The sequence below is a fragment of the Cataglyphis hispanica genome, chromosome 4, assembly GCF_021464435.1.
Source record: "Cataglyphis hispanica isolate Lineage 1 chromosome 4, ULB_Chis1_1.0, whole genome shotgun sequence".
Lineage (NCBI taxonomy): Eukaryota > Metazoa > Arthropoda > Insecta > Hymenoptera > Formicidae > Cataglyphis > Cataglyphis hispanica.
In genome coordinates, this window is record NC_065957.1 from 1298606 (window position 1) to 1314165 (window position 15560).

The 15560-nt window shown below is 38.0% G+C and overlaps 2 protein-coding genes across 3 annotated transcripts in view; one reads left to right on the forward strand and one right to left on the reverse strand.

Annotated features, from left to right (window-relative positions):
- Positions 1-15560, reverse strand: part of LOC126848940 (bifunctional methylenetetrahydrofolate dehydrogenase/cyclohydrolase, mitochondrial) — a 244673-nt gene that overhangs the window by 131459 nt on the left and 97654 nt on the right. The gene's annotated exons all lie outside the window — the stretch shown is intronic.
- Positions 1-15560, forward strand: part of LOC126848942 (carbonic anhydrase-related protein 10) — a 133411-nt gene that overhangs the window by 47898 nt on the left and 69953 nt on the right. For both annotated transcript variants that reach the window (XM_050590339.1, XM_050590340.1), the window contains exon 2: positions 9254-9301. In XM_050590339.1, the coding sequence (XP_050446296.1) occupies positions 9254-9301 (48 nt within the window). The remainder of the gene's footprint in view (positions 1-9253; positions 9302-15560) is intronic.

Genomic DNA, 15560 nt, shown 5'->3' on the forward strand with positions numbered 1-15560 from the left:
TAAAAATCTGATCAGAGCTCTACAATATATTGAGTATATTATTCTTACATGTATAGCAAATCTACAAATACATTAATATATACGTAACATTTTTATATAATCGTATAATAATCATGCTCTTGAAAAAATGGAGTTTTTGCATTTTGGGACACCCTATAGACAGGTCCGGTATCACGTGTGAGTTAGACGCACACGCGCGTTTCTCGATTCTGGATTAAGCCCCGGAAGTAAGAGAGCGAAGAAGCGCAAGGAGCTTTCGTAGGAAGAAAGAAGGAAGGGGCAGCCGAGCGAGAGGCGATGAGAGGAGTGGCCGTGGGAATGAGAACTTGCGGGAAAGTAATCCGGATCGGCGAGCGCGCTTTATAGTTTTGTTTATTCCCTCGCATACAATTACGCTGATGACGCGGAGTAAGTGCGGGCTGCTCTCGCAGCCCGCGGAACCTTTTTATCCCAAGAGAGAGATCGTCTTCCCTTTCTTCCCGCTCGTTTTCATCCCCCTTTTTTCCACCCTCGCGCCGGGAAATGGAAAGGACGGTGGTGGTTGCGCTAAAGCGCTCGTCGAGCGGCGCCGCGGAAGATGAGGGCGCCGAAACGAGACTCGGCGGCGCCTGGTGACGCGACGCCGCCCGTCGCGGCGCCGCATCGGCGAGGAGGGATTGCAGGAGTAAATTCGAGGATGAATGGTGGAACGGGAGTTAGGATCAAGAGAAGATCCTCTGTGCGCGTATTTACGGCCACGCTTATCCGGAACGTCAGTCGTCAGTTCGATATCCTTTCGCGGCACGATGTATTAAATTAGTAGTAAAGGTTTATGTTTTGTCGGGCGTTTGAACTGTCAAAGGTCGGATCGAAATACATAATCGATGAACGAGAGAGAGTTATGGATGTCGATGTGCGATTTTGAATCGAGATTTCGCATCGCGCATTAATATATCTATAAATATATAATAAATAATTATTTAGATAATAGATAATATATATATATAAATATAGATATAAATAATGTAGATTATTTAGATTATAAATTAGATAGAAATATAGAGTATGGATAAGATAGAGAGAAATATAGATTATAAATAAAGAAATATATTATTTAGATTATATATAGATAATAAAAATAGATTATTTTATAAATAATAAAATAGAGAGTGCGTTTGTCGCTATGATACAACATAATATATGTAATCATTAAGAATCAAATTAAATTATATTTTTTTTTATTAAACTATTTATTTTAGACATAAAAAAGGGAAGAGGGGGAGGTCATTAAAAGCGCCATTTGCGTGAATTATGCGTAAAAAATGTAGTCTGCAGAATCTACACTTAGATACACGAAACATTCACACCTACTCACACGTAATTTTCAATCGCCGAGAATTCGCGTGCGCGTATGCGATTTATTGCCGCTGTCGCCGCAAGTGCACGGCGATATCAAGCTTAACGAATCGCATCCGTTCCGCTGAAACTACACATTAAGTGAATATCGATGGAAGAAGTGGTGTACGCTTTTCACCATGGTTTTTTTTCATCGGCTCTTCATTATCGTAAGTGTATTACTTTCCACGGAAATCGCGTTGCGGTTAAATGGATATTTGATTAGCTGCAATCTAAATTAGTCTAATTTTAATATTAATTTTCTTTTTCGAAGTAATCAATTACACTATGATTTAATTGTGGCATATTGATGTAATGCCGGAAATATACGTCTTGATCTATCTACTCTCTCTCTTTCTCTCATTTGTTTCTTCCGATTGGTATTTTAAATATTTAATTATATCTTATATATAATTAAAGAAAAATTGACTCTTTTTCTCTGGCTAAAAAATTTGCTATTAAAAAAATTTCCAAAGTTTTTTTCGGATATATATGTGCACCTATTATCGCAGTCTCTAATCTAAATTGTATATACTTACTATTTCTAAAAATTTCTCTCTCGCGCACTTTACAGGCTTTCTAAATATAAAATTCTAAATAATCTAATTAATAAGATCTTGTCTCTCTCTTTTGCCTTCTATTTATAAGTTTTTTCTTTTTTAAAAAAGCATACATTTATTTCCATTTATATAAGTATGTAAGATATATTATGATGAATAAAAAGTCTACATAATGTTTCTCAATTTTCTGAAGACGATGAATCACATATAACTGATGTTTTAAATACTTCTCATCTACGTTTCTCATATTTTATTTTTTACTCTTAAAATTCACATACGTATAAAATAGATAAAAAACATATAAAACAGCAAAAACCATATATTAAATATTATTGTGTTTGAAAATGTCGAGTACTTATCTCGAATACAAAACACAAATTTCAAACGTCACAATCGATATCAAACAAACTCATTAAGCTTTACATTGACTAACGTGGTGACGAATAGAAAACGACCGCGCAAAAAAAAAGAAGCGAATAATATTCATATAAACCGATTAGCGCTAAAACTTACGCTAAATTCGAAGTGAACTGCAGCTACTTCGGCGAAATCAAATAGCACCTTTGACGGGAGTAAGGGAGGGAGAAAAAAAAAAAAAAAAGAAGGGAAGAAAGGCAGGGTCGGTCGGTTGTATGCGGGCTGAATTGTAAACCAGACTGAACTTTTCGCCTTCTTTCCTTCTTGGTCGTTGCCCGAGGATAGGGACGGCGAGCGAGAGATGAAGTTCGCTCCTTCTTTAAATTACATTTGGCCACTCGTTTGGACACCCCGGCTCTCACCTTCTTTCTCGCTTATCTTCTTCCCTTCCTCCGTATTAACCCATTTCGAGCGAACGCCGTAGTTCTACACTCTATTCGCGAGCAACGTAGATAGCAAAAAATCCGTTTATGATCCGTTTCTTAACCGCTATTTTGCAATTAAACCTAACTTTGTCGAAAAAAATTTATACCATCTTTATATATTGTACATTGAATTAATGACATTTTCAAAATGCTTTGGTGAAAAGATATAAAATACTCTTGTTAGTTTCTATTGTGAAATTATAAATCGTCTTTTTACATATGCTTTTGTAATTAATAGGATAAAAAGGATTATTTTTATTTATCTACAGACAATTAACTTGCAAACTTTGTAAAGTAAAGCGTATTTGCTCGTCGAAGAAAATACGTACTTTCCTTAATTTCTTATGGAAAAACATGCTTTGGAAAATATGGTAAAAAGACCGAGACTGAGTATTGCATTTTTATGGAGATTTTTATGTTTCGAAAAAACTTGTTAGCATGTGAAGTTGACCAGCTTTTGTAAACTAAACTCCATTATGAAGGAAATTTACACGCGGGTCGTTTAAATGCACGAAGGAAAGAATACTGTCGGTCATTAACTGTCTGGTGAGTGTACGCCGTCGTCGCTCGTACTTCTTTTCATCTTTTAATCCGGCAGGCTGCCGTATATACATATATACGCAAAGTCCATCCGGCCCTTTAGAGTCATCCGTGTCGGGGGCTCTCGTCCCGGACGAGCGGCCCTTTTCGGGCAAAAGTTCATTTACACTTTTGTGCTGCTTCAATTTGAATTTATCCGTTTATACGGGACGGCTCTCTATGCAAAAAAGCAATCCTTAGCTGTGTGTGGCCGCCGTTATAAAGACGTATGGATGAATATGCATGTATTCAGCTCACGAGTGTGGTAATATGGTAACGCGCGGGCGCGCTGTAATAGAAGAATAAGTATTAGAAAATTAGCCTGGTTTGTGGGGGGACACGATGATCTCGTTCCGCTTCCACGTCACGTTGTTCAAGGGGCCTGGTAATTTCGCGCCGCGTATACGAATAGAATTACGTGAAATTATAACGTGCCGGGAGATTGCTGGCGCGTGCGGGCTCGTATCGATTAAACCGTAACGCAAATATCGAAATTCCCTCGGTATGGCACGAGGGATTTATTTTTACTTCTAAAAAAAACTTCTGCAAAAAGGCTTTTTTAGGCCCAGTCTGCTTTAGTATAAAAAATTGATAACTTTTAGGGTTTTTTTTTTAGAACATCAGAAATTGATTTCTTTGCAATTTTAAATATATTTTTATTGAAATACTAATTTTTATTTAAATACTAATGTCTTAGTATTTTTGAATTTTGAATATTTAGCTTTTTTTGTTCAGTACAAACTTTTGCGCGTAACGTGTTCAAAAATATATGGTTCGACGGTATGACATTTTGCACTTCGCCTATGATTGCTCAAAATAAAAAAACTCGGTCTAGTTTTCCGTAGTACATTTTTGGAATACTGAATCTAATTTCATTAAAAAAAAATTGAAAAATAACAAAATAGTGTTTTTAATATTAAATTTAGAGATTTCAATTTTGCTGAAACTTTTTTGTTTCTTGAAAATCAGAAATATATTAAATATTAATTTTTTATATTCTAATTATATATTATATAGGTTCAGCATCCCCAAAATATCCAAGATTAAAAAAAAAAAAAAAAACTGATCTAATATTTAAACATCAATAAAAACATATAAAATGGCAAAAAGATCAATTTTTAATATCTCTTAAAAAAAATTTCCTAAAAATCATCAATTGTTTATATCTCACGAGACAGCTTAAAATATTTGCCTTCGTGGATAAAATAATCACGCCAAACACGAGGAGTTTCTTATCATTTCAAGGGAAATATCCTTGGGACTCGCGTTTGTGTCCAAAGTTGATCGAGATTTCCATTAGTATCTCAAAAATATTTCGTGCGCTATGCGCCCGATCGCGGAATAACTTGAACCGCGATACGGTCTACGGTGCTTAGTTATAGACTTATTTGATATGCCCCTTGATAAAAGAAAGAGGCAGCGGCGATAGTATCTGCACACCGTTATTTGCCCAGTCTTATCTTGCGAAGCGGCGCGCCGGCATTTGTGTGGACTGTAATTTCGTATGGCTCCGCGCAGCGATCAATTTTAATGTTTAATCAGTATCGGGCTTACGTGCCTTTCATTTATATCACGAGAAATATTTACTTAAATTATCCGCGCCGCGGTGCTTTAACACACTCTCGCGTGCGTTAGTTTTCGCCCTGGATAACCCGGGTGGTCCGCACCCATACGACACCACCAGCCCGCACTTTCGAACCGTGATTCAATTTTGTTTCACTTTGTTCGCTACACACACGTTACGTGTCTTTGCTCCGCGCGCCTGACCCGAAATTAATTTAGCGCAAACACTTCTCCCTGATTCGGCAATATCATCTATCCCATCGCGTATCGTGGGATGCCCGCAAAATTGGCTTACTCGTGATATCGTTCGTGGTAAAATTCGAACGAGGAATCGATTACTTGTGAAATTACTTGCACGACAACGTTAAGGATGGAAAGCATTCGTTTATTCGAGAAAATTTACATTAAAATGCGAGTTTTCATCCTGTGTGTGCAAAATAAAAATTTCTAATATTTTTACCAACAAGGACAGGAAAAAAAAAATAGAGAAAGAGATGAGAGAGAGAGAGAGAGAGAGAGAGAGAGAGAGAGAATTGTATACCTTGCAAAATTAAAATAAATATCTTGATTATATTTATAGAGATTAAACTCTCCTCCGATAAGATAATCTCTTGTTGCGTATTTTTTGAGGATCTCGTACGTGACATGAATTATTGAAAGCTTTGCGGAAAATTATTCCAGCGACCTCGTTATTCCGATGCGTGTCAGGATACGCGGGTTCTTTTTCCCCAATGGGAAAAGGGTTTGGGAAAGCGGTATAATGCGACGACGGCGGAATAGGCGTTCGATCGAGCACTCTCCTGCTGTCAGATGGACGGCTTGCCGCCGAGAAATTGGCGTAGACGTTACCCCGAGGCGAGAGGTTGGCTCTCTTTAAACCGCGTGGAATTTCCCCGACGCATGCGAGGCTGCTTTTGAGTGCATTCTTGCAGCCCAGCCGCGCGACTTTTATTGTCCGTATAATTGCGTAATTCTTATGTGAGCGACTGTGCAAACCGACCTCCCTCTTTCTCTCTCTTTTCTATGCAAGAGAGAGTTTTCGCATGGGAAATTTTATTCGAGAACGCAGTAACGGCATTTCTCCCTTTAACCGTCACTGTGGCGTTTTATTCTTTGCTTTGAAACTACATAATGTGCGAATTGGATTGCTACCGATTTCACGAATTATTGTCGCGTTTGTTTGATGTTCCTATAACATTTTCGACATTTTATATTTTACAGAGTACGATTACCGTTTTTGATTTTGTATGTCGGTGTAATTGGAAGCTGAAAACATGTTTTGTAGATAGTAACACACACACACACACACACAATATACAATTTTTTACTAAAAATGTTATTATTGTCAGTTTTATCGTGAGACTGTTATAAAGTATGAGAAAAATTATTTTGTAAAATGTAAAAGAGAATCTTGTAATGGCATATATATTTCAAAGGTAAAACTACAAATTTTACAAGTTAATAAACTATAAAATAAGTAAAAGAAAAATATCTTGATATAAAAAATAATAGAGGTTCAAATAAATTTTGTTGTATAATTAACAAGTATAATCTAAAGTTTATTTATATCTATATTTTTTTCTGTTTATTCTTGTTTTAATTCATCTAGATGTATTTTAGAATTAAAAGAACATTCAACATTAAGCGAACATTAATAAATTTATGTTCAGAAAGATTTTATTGATCTTGTAATCAGTCAGTGTGTGAAAATATAATCAAAAAGATACTGTTCGCGGTTGTCATACGATAAAACATGCATTTATGAGATAAAATGTGAAAACGAAAAAAGCAAAAAAAAAAAAAAGATACGATGAAAAAAAAAAGCGAAGAGATCGAGATTCACTGGCCGCGCTTGTGCGTACCGTTACTACTTAACGTAAGTAGTTCGTCAGAAGCAGGTCAGGCATCGATGCATGCATCTCATCTAAAGAGGAGAGTCTAATACAGTCTCGGTGCATTTCTGGGCGCACTTGTGATGGGTCGTAACGCGATTATCGAAAGTCTCTCTCTCTCTCTCTCTTACTTCGATGAAGTTTGGTGGTGGTGGTATCGAGCACGATTGAATCGCGAATCGAAAGGAAGTTTTACGGTTGCCTCGCGCCAATATGGAGGTCTTCCCGACGATACGTTCGGTTATCGACACTTTTGCGTTAAAAGCGTCGAATAAAAGTGTCGGATACTGTGAGCGCGCCCGATGCAAGCGCGTACGATCCGCGCGCGATAAACGCTATCGTATAATCGAAATGGCTTCGGCAGGAAGCGCCTCCTAAACGTATCCCCGCGTATGCGAGTCAGTATTAAATGATAAATTCATGGGGTTTGCTCTAACGAAGTTATCGAACTTTCGATTTGTCATCCTGTGACGTATGGTGCCAGAGAAAGATCGCGCGCAAAATTGAAGGTTTGTGACAAACGACTGGAGAGAAACTGACTCTGAAGTATTCTTAGCGTAATTCTTATTGAGCTTGATATCGTAAATTACGTACTTTCTTGTATAAGCATCTTTCTCGTCGTTAAATCGATTTAAATATAAAGCATGCAATGAATGATGGGTTGAGGAGACAAGTTTAGGGCAACATTGCAAATAAAATATTCATTTAAGGCGTGTGGCTGGCTTAAGATATCGGACGCTGAAGAAAATGTTGTGATCAAAATTTTAGTCTAGATTACGAGATTAATAAATCTCTTTACTGAGTCGTGACGAAATGCATCTGTCGAAAAATTGCGAAAAAACTGTCCTTTTAATAAAAAATGTTATATCGAAACGAAAAGATGTCGGAACAGCGCTGGGCAAATCGATCTATCAAGAGATGATATAAATCCGACTATAATTTTATTAATTAAATTAACTTCTGTGAAAAATCGATGGCTACTTTTATCATTAACGTGATCATGATTTGATGTAACTGTATTAATCAAAGAGAGATTTGCAAAATAGCGTACAAATATCGCGTTCGACTTGTTCACGTTCCGTTTTCAGTTGGACAACGATCCTGATACCGAGTCCAAGACTCGCAATATTTGCGAGCTGATAACATCATCCGTCGAACATGACAGTGACAGGCGTCACTATCGATTACGCACGATTGTCGACCTGCCGGTCGTTCCTCGCGGGCGCATTCGCCACGATCGCGTATTCCATTTGTATTCGTACTTGACAACCAAAGTTCGCACGTACGTAAGGGACCGGATTTCACGCGACGACGCCGCATCAATTTCTCCGCCGGTCATTCAACACGCGAGCGCGATGGCAGATTTCGCGAACCTGACGCTCTCACCTTGAACGTTTTCGGACATACAAGTCATTTATCTCGAAGAGGTGGGCAACGAGAATTCAGTCTGGCACCTGCCAGCTGATCCATTACAAGATACACACTGTCCAATCGGTGAATACGTACATGTGTCGCACGTTCGTAACACGCGGTTAAACAAACGCGCCGCGTCAGATATCGTAGACACGAGTTCGGTAGCCTGTAAAATGGCCAATGGATCAGGAATGCCGAAACGGAGCAGATGCTATAAATATCTCGCGGTACCGAGAAGGGTGAGTTGAGAGAGAGGCACGCCGGCGAGAGGAACTTCGAGATTGACAATGGAGAGAGGCGAGAGAGAGAGAGAGAGAGAGAGAGAGAGAGAGATCCTGGGGTAGCCCCGAGAAAGTTTTCCAATTTGAAGCAATTAGTTTGCAGTACGGCGCTGGATGGCATGCATCCAGATAATCGAATATGGGTCAGCTTCTAAAGTGGTATGGGGTCGATCGAAGAGGGAAGAGAAAAGAGAGAGAGAGAGAGAGAGAAGGAGAGAGAGCGAGTTTCCCGTATGTTTGCACGTGCGATCGGGTCAACTCTGTCGCGCTGCTGGCATGTCCGACGCGCATAAAACCACGTGGCACGAATCGAGAACCGCTGCCTTAGAATTCTCGCTCGCGGTAATCGATTGATCGATCGTTCTTCCATTCGCCCAGTCTCCCACGATCTGCAATTGATCGATGCACCGGTCAGTCCGACCCGACCCGCCCCCCCATCTTTGGGTGCAGTGATAGAGCTTTAAAGTTTTCCGCCGGATATGCATGTCTGCGGAGTCTCTCGGGCTTGCGAGCGTGCGAGATAAACGGAAAAGAAAATTGCGATATCTCGCGGATCCAATGCGCGTCGTACTTGAATTGACAATCGCTCTCGTGTGTTTGCGATAACAGTTTAGAACGGTTAAGCTTGAGTGGCAAGTTTGACAAAATATCAGACAATTTAAAGATACGATAGAGCAACTGATTGTAATTCTTTGTACTTTTGCTTAACTGTCATTAAAATTTCATATAATTTTTTTCTTTTTTTACAGAATCCGAAGCCAGCTGGGAGGAATGGTGGACGTACGATGGTATTTCCGGTGAGTAATCTCTTCTCCTTTTTATCTATAAATTAAATTTTGCAAAATTTGATGAAAAAATGAAGCTGCTGTGTCAAAATGCTTGACATCTGTTAAATCCCGTTACTTAATGCGCGAATTACTAATTATCGTTATTATGACTCTTTAAATGGCCGTTATTTATTTTCGTCGAAAAAGAGAGAGAGAAAGAGAGAGAGAGAGAGAAAGACGGTTTGCTGAGTCCGCAAAATTTTTTCACTTCTCCAACGCTTTTATGCGTCGCATAATTTCCGTGTTACTCCCTTTTTTTTTGATATTTCCGACTGTCACGCGGCGTGATAGACAAAGTAGGAAACTTAACCGGTTCGTTGCGCCAAGTTTGTTCATCTCGGGCAAAATTCTCGTAACTTTACTACCGAACAATCTAACGGGACGTTAATAGCAAAATTAATGTTATCCCAAGAACGTGCAAAGTATATATTACTTACTTAAAATTAATTGTCTAATACAATATCTCTTACAAACGCACATAAACCAATCTGTCACGCGCGTCAAATCTTTACATTTTCGATGCGATTAAATTACGATTAAAATCTAGTTTAGTTTGCACAACAAATCTAGTTTGCCAAAAATTGCTCGATAAAAGCGCGGGAAGCGAATGTGTCATTCGCGATGTGATTATTATCAAATTTCTGAGAGAAAGCAGAGGATAGGTGTTTCGCGTGAGAGCTCAGCTGGTCGTGCAGCTTCCTAATTTTCTTAATTTTAAGTTACGAGGCCATCGAGTGCCTCCAGGCACCGGTGAATTTTTTAATCTCAGCGCTCTCTTCTCTCTCTCTCTCTCTCTCTCTCTCCTTCTCTCACCGTCGTAGTTTTTATTAAAAATAAGGCGAGCACCGATAAGATCGCGCTGGGTCTTGAGTTTAGTGTTGTTCCGCCCCATGCGGGCCAGCTGTCACACGAAAAAACAATGCCGTATACTCGGGCGTTGAGATGTTCGCATAAAACGCCAAAAATTTCGCTTCTTCAGCCCCCTCTCCCCTTACCGTAGATCGTCGTCAGGCTCGCCCATTTCCGCATTTTCTTCCTTTTCCTATCGCGCGAACTCTACGAATTTCTCGTCGGCCCGTTGACATCGGAGAGGAAGTTGTTGATCCCATTTCGGAATTTACGAGCGCACACAGAATTTCGTTATCGATTAGCTCGAGTACCGCAACGAAATTAAATTCGTCCTGCCAGTAATATCGTTATTGCAAGCGATATTCTTGCAACGGCAAACATGAAACTTGTCACATTGTTTTTTCTCTACTAGTTGCTATTTGGCTTCTGTGTATAATGTGGGTTGAAAAGAGAAAGTTAGGTTAGGTGATAATATCGTTTTAATGAAATGAGAGAATCATTAAATATTAAGTTTAAATGCTATCTCAATAATTGATTAATATAAATTATAATTTATTAATTTATTATTAAGCGTATAAAATGTACTTATATATTTATAATTTTATTAGTCTTGACTTTTTTAATTGAAATTTAATTTTCTAGAATGTCGGAATGTCAGATATAAAATATTTCTTCATCTAAATATTTTATTCCTTTTAAGATTATCTTATAAACAATCTAATCGCGCAATTAAGGCGGAAGAGATTTTTACTCAAGATAATCCGTACTTTAGGCACACCCGGTACGCGCGGTATCGGCTGACTGACTTGTTACCGTGATCGGTAGTGGATACGAGTCGATTTTTAGGGTTCACGGATGTCATATCGCGGGCAGATGGGCTTCTCGTTTTACAACCAATAAGCGCACACGCCCTCGGTCGCGCACTTTGAACTGTCGTTACGTACTTCGCTTTCTTCGAATTTATACAGGGCTTTCCCCCTGGGGGTTTTACCTCGCCCTCTTTCGTCTACGAAATCTTTTGACATATTTGGAGGCGAAGGTTTTCCTTAGAGAAAATTTTATTACTCGCCGCTTTTTCGCCAAACCTTTTTTTTTTTTTGGCACGTTTGTAGTATCTCATCAGAAATTTTTTAGCTGAAAATATACTGTCAAAGAGAAATATTCTTGAATTTGACTCGGAAACGGAGATTTCGTTACCTATCCTGCGCGCATCTCCGAATTTAATTTGCCGGACGCATGTAACAAATCTCGAAAATTTGATCTTAAAAAAAATCAATTGCCATTTGAAGACAAATAGAAAATTTCACGTGATTTTTTTTAAGTAATTTCAATAGATTTCTACAGTGACGTTACGTGGTTTACTGTGAGTAACAGTAGACTGGAAGGCTGCCAATTTCATAAAGTGTGCGCGAGCGCAGCGTGTATAAGCAATTGCATTTGCGCGTATATTTACGCGGTAGCGGAATAATTTGGTTACGTGGCAGCGGAGATTGCGCGATGTGCAAGTTGAGCACTTATGCTTTTTTCGACCTCGAAATGCACCGTTGCGGCACAATCATGTTTACTTATGGGGAGATTCTGATTTTATGAGCGACGCTGTCGGTACATGATACGCCTTTGATTTCGCCCCTAGGGGCTACCACAGTATGGCCGAACTTTGTTTTATATTATAAATGCGAGAAGAAAAAAAAGTTTCTAGATATATTGCTTCGATTATATATTCGCCAACGTAAGATTCGCGTGCCCCAGAGACTTATCGCTTTTTTCTCCTCAACTACAAATACCTGAGAGAAGGGATGTGAAAATAGCTGGTTTAAAATAGCGATTTGTTTTGTAAAATTCCATCGCTAATCTTCAACATTGGAGATTGTTGATAATTTTATTTATACAAAACATTTTTTTAATGTATGTATAAACGAAATTTAATTTTCTCACTTATTTTGCCAAGATAAAACGTTATTTTATATAATGACAATGCATTCAAGCTGTGTGTAGACATATCGATTTTAAAAGATTAAACACAGTTACCACGCATACACTCACACACACACACACACACACATTCATGCACACAGCTCGGCGGCAGATTCCATAATACGTGGGAATACTCGTGGTTGCGGAAATAGGTCGCTGGGATTATTAGGGTCGAGAATTGCCGCGGTGTCAAAGTGAATCATCGTACGAATAAAAACGCGCACGGGGCAAGAGAAAATCTTGGCGAATGCAAAACTTTTCCACGTCGACGACGACGACGACGGGATTAAGCTCGGGTTCTCTTTTGCTTCTCACCGTGCAACTGGTAGCATTGGCAGGGCGCTGCCACTCTCGACGAGCAGTTTCTTAAGCTCGTCGAAACGGGCAGATACGCGAGGCTGAAGATGAAATTTTCCCGGTACGGCGAGAATGTGTCTTTCCGACTAAAGATGCTAAAAATGTGTAATGCGTTTCCCAAAGAATTGTATATTTCTCTCACGCGTTGCGATTCTTAAATTTAGATGCGATAAGTGTACGAAGATGATGCATCTGTATGAAAATTTATTTTTTTACCAGCATTTATTTAAGATACTTTATGAAAATATAAATTTTTTTTACTTTAATAATGTCAAAGTTAATATTCTGTTTTTTTTTTTTTATTTATCATCTTTAAACTACGCTTTGTAAAAGATGAACATATATTGATGATATGGTGGAGAACAGAGAATGAGAGAATGGTAGCTTAACGAAATGAAAAATTTCAGTGAATTGAGAAAAGAAGCGGCGGTTTTCTTGGCGGAAATTGTGAACAGTCTGTTTCCTTTTTGTCATCCAAATATTTATTCGAATGAATGGCCTTTTCAAACTCTCGGCGTTCTCGGGCCAGGTTTGTCTGTTAAGTTTTGGGTAGCAACTGAGAGAGCCCGACTACCCGGATATTTGCACATCCGCGTTAAATCACTAACACTAATGTATTTATGAGGGAGAAGTTAGACGAACCTCCATGCAATACGATAATTGAAATTACCGCGCAAACCAGTTTACCGACGGGAATTGCGGGCTCCTACGTTCTAAATATTCGAAAGCCTCGCGATATTTGTACAGCTATACGTATAGAGGATGTTTGCCAGTCGATGGGACAACCGGAAAATAAGTAATTCCTCTCTCTCTCTCTCTCTCTCTCTCTCTCTCTCTCTTGCCGCGAACTAAGTCACCTCAACTCTAAATACACTTTTCTTGTTGTGAATTTTAGTCAAAAACGACGAATCTTTTTAGACAAGAAAATCCATAAAATAATATTAATATAATTGTAATAATAATGTAATAATAAAATTGTAATATCGGTATAATATAAATATATTTCCATAAAAATACATTAATTGTTTGCAGCTTTTGCGACATTTTTTTCTTACGATACTAAAAGACAGGTAAATTCTAGTCGGAATATATTTTTTTGTTTGTTTTCAATATCTATAGTTTGGCAGAAAAAAAAATTAGAAATTTTCGAAATTCTCATTCCCAGCGAGATCGGTAGGAATCCTTATCCCAAATTGTGGAGTTGTCCGCTGTTCAACAAGCATGAAATGACCGGACTCGACGTTCGGATCTAAACGTGAACAAGGCGGACGGAAATATCGAAATACGAAAACAAGCAGCAATTTTACAAATGGTTGCACGAATACTGAATGTCCCTTAACAGCAGAACACTGCGTGGCTTTATATAACTAAAAGAAATATGCAAAAGAGACGCAAAATTAAAAATCATTTTCGAGATATCTCTCTCTCTCTCTCTTCTAAAGATTGAAGAAATTATTAATATATTTGCAAATTATTTCTATACAACGAGATAATCCTAAAGTCAAATTTTCTCTTTGATAAAAATTAAATAAAATTGTTGTAATCTTTTTTATTACGTCCTTAACTTCATATTCTAAGCGCGCTTTATATTAAAAATTGAAAGTATTAAAATTTTTAATCATCTAATGATTTTTAATGATTCTACAAGCATTGCGGCTAGTAAAGCAATATATATTTTTAGTTTGCTCCAGTATTAAAGGAAGTGCATGTTTCTTGGGATACGCTATGTACAATGCAAAAATTCTTTGATAAGAATAGCATCTCTGTGAATATTTAATATCAACTTTTGAAATATTCACCGCGTGTCCTGCAGATCATTCTGTAGGTCGCGCTTACCTTTCGTACCGCATATGAATATTTCGCGACACTATCTTTAGAAAGTTAAACGAATGTAACGTGTGTGCCCTGTCTTACATTACGTACTAAATCTGGGAATTTCTGATATATGTATACAGAATATTAAAATTATATTTAAGAATCACTGGATGAATTCTGTCAGTTTAATGTTTATCTTATTCCGTAAAATAACTAAGCAAAATTTTATAAGTTAAATATTCTCAGCGCGTATTATATATAAATTTAACGTCTTACCTAAATATAATTTCCTTTACAATTCAAGGAACACTGAGAGAATTTCAAAATTTTATTTATTACTCCAATTTTTTGGCTCAGTTTTCTTATAAACATCTATATTCAAATCGCTGTACAATGATATAATTCAACAATAATTCGTGTTCTTGTAGTGGCGAGATTTATGCGAGATAGATACGAGAAATTTACGCTATATTTTAGCTATATCGGATGAACACAGCTGCTTAGACACTAGAGGCTGCTAGCCTCTGTGGTAAGCAAGTCGATCATTCGGTCAATCAAAGTTTGCCCGAAACTATTCGACCAGCCAGATTACTAGACGTATACGTGTTCGCGGCAACGGGATGGCTACTCGCGTGCGTAAATCCGGATTCCTATTTGGCATGGCCGTCGAGTGTACCGCCCTAATCAAAATCGTCTCGCACCTACATATGCAGCAGCTCACTTTCTCGCACGCCACTCGGTCCCAGAGGGAATGCATCATATCCATTATTCCGCGAGCGGATGGAGAGATGGCTTTCACGAGTACGATAGTTTATCAAATCTTCATATCTAATCTTTAAATTTCCATTACTTGCTGTTGCCTATTTATAATCGAGACATTTTTAAAAAAATAATATTAGACATCCAATACAAATTTATTTCATGGATGTTAATGAGAAAAATTCAGATTTGCATATTGCGATGTGTTCGCTTAAAATGACACGTCTAAGATCACTGAGAAATCTGTAAATTCGATCTTTTTTTTCTCTCTACGAAAAATACAGCGCAAAAGTTACACAATATTCACTTCTGAGGTGGATGTGCCAGATAAAGGTAGTGTGTTTTTATTTGTAAAATGACGTTAGATCGCATTGTAGCTCTCATAACTCTCATGCTATTTTGATATTTTTCACGAGAATAGGCTAAAAAAAAAAAACTAACTTTTATCGAAGAGGAATGAATGACGCTTTGTAAA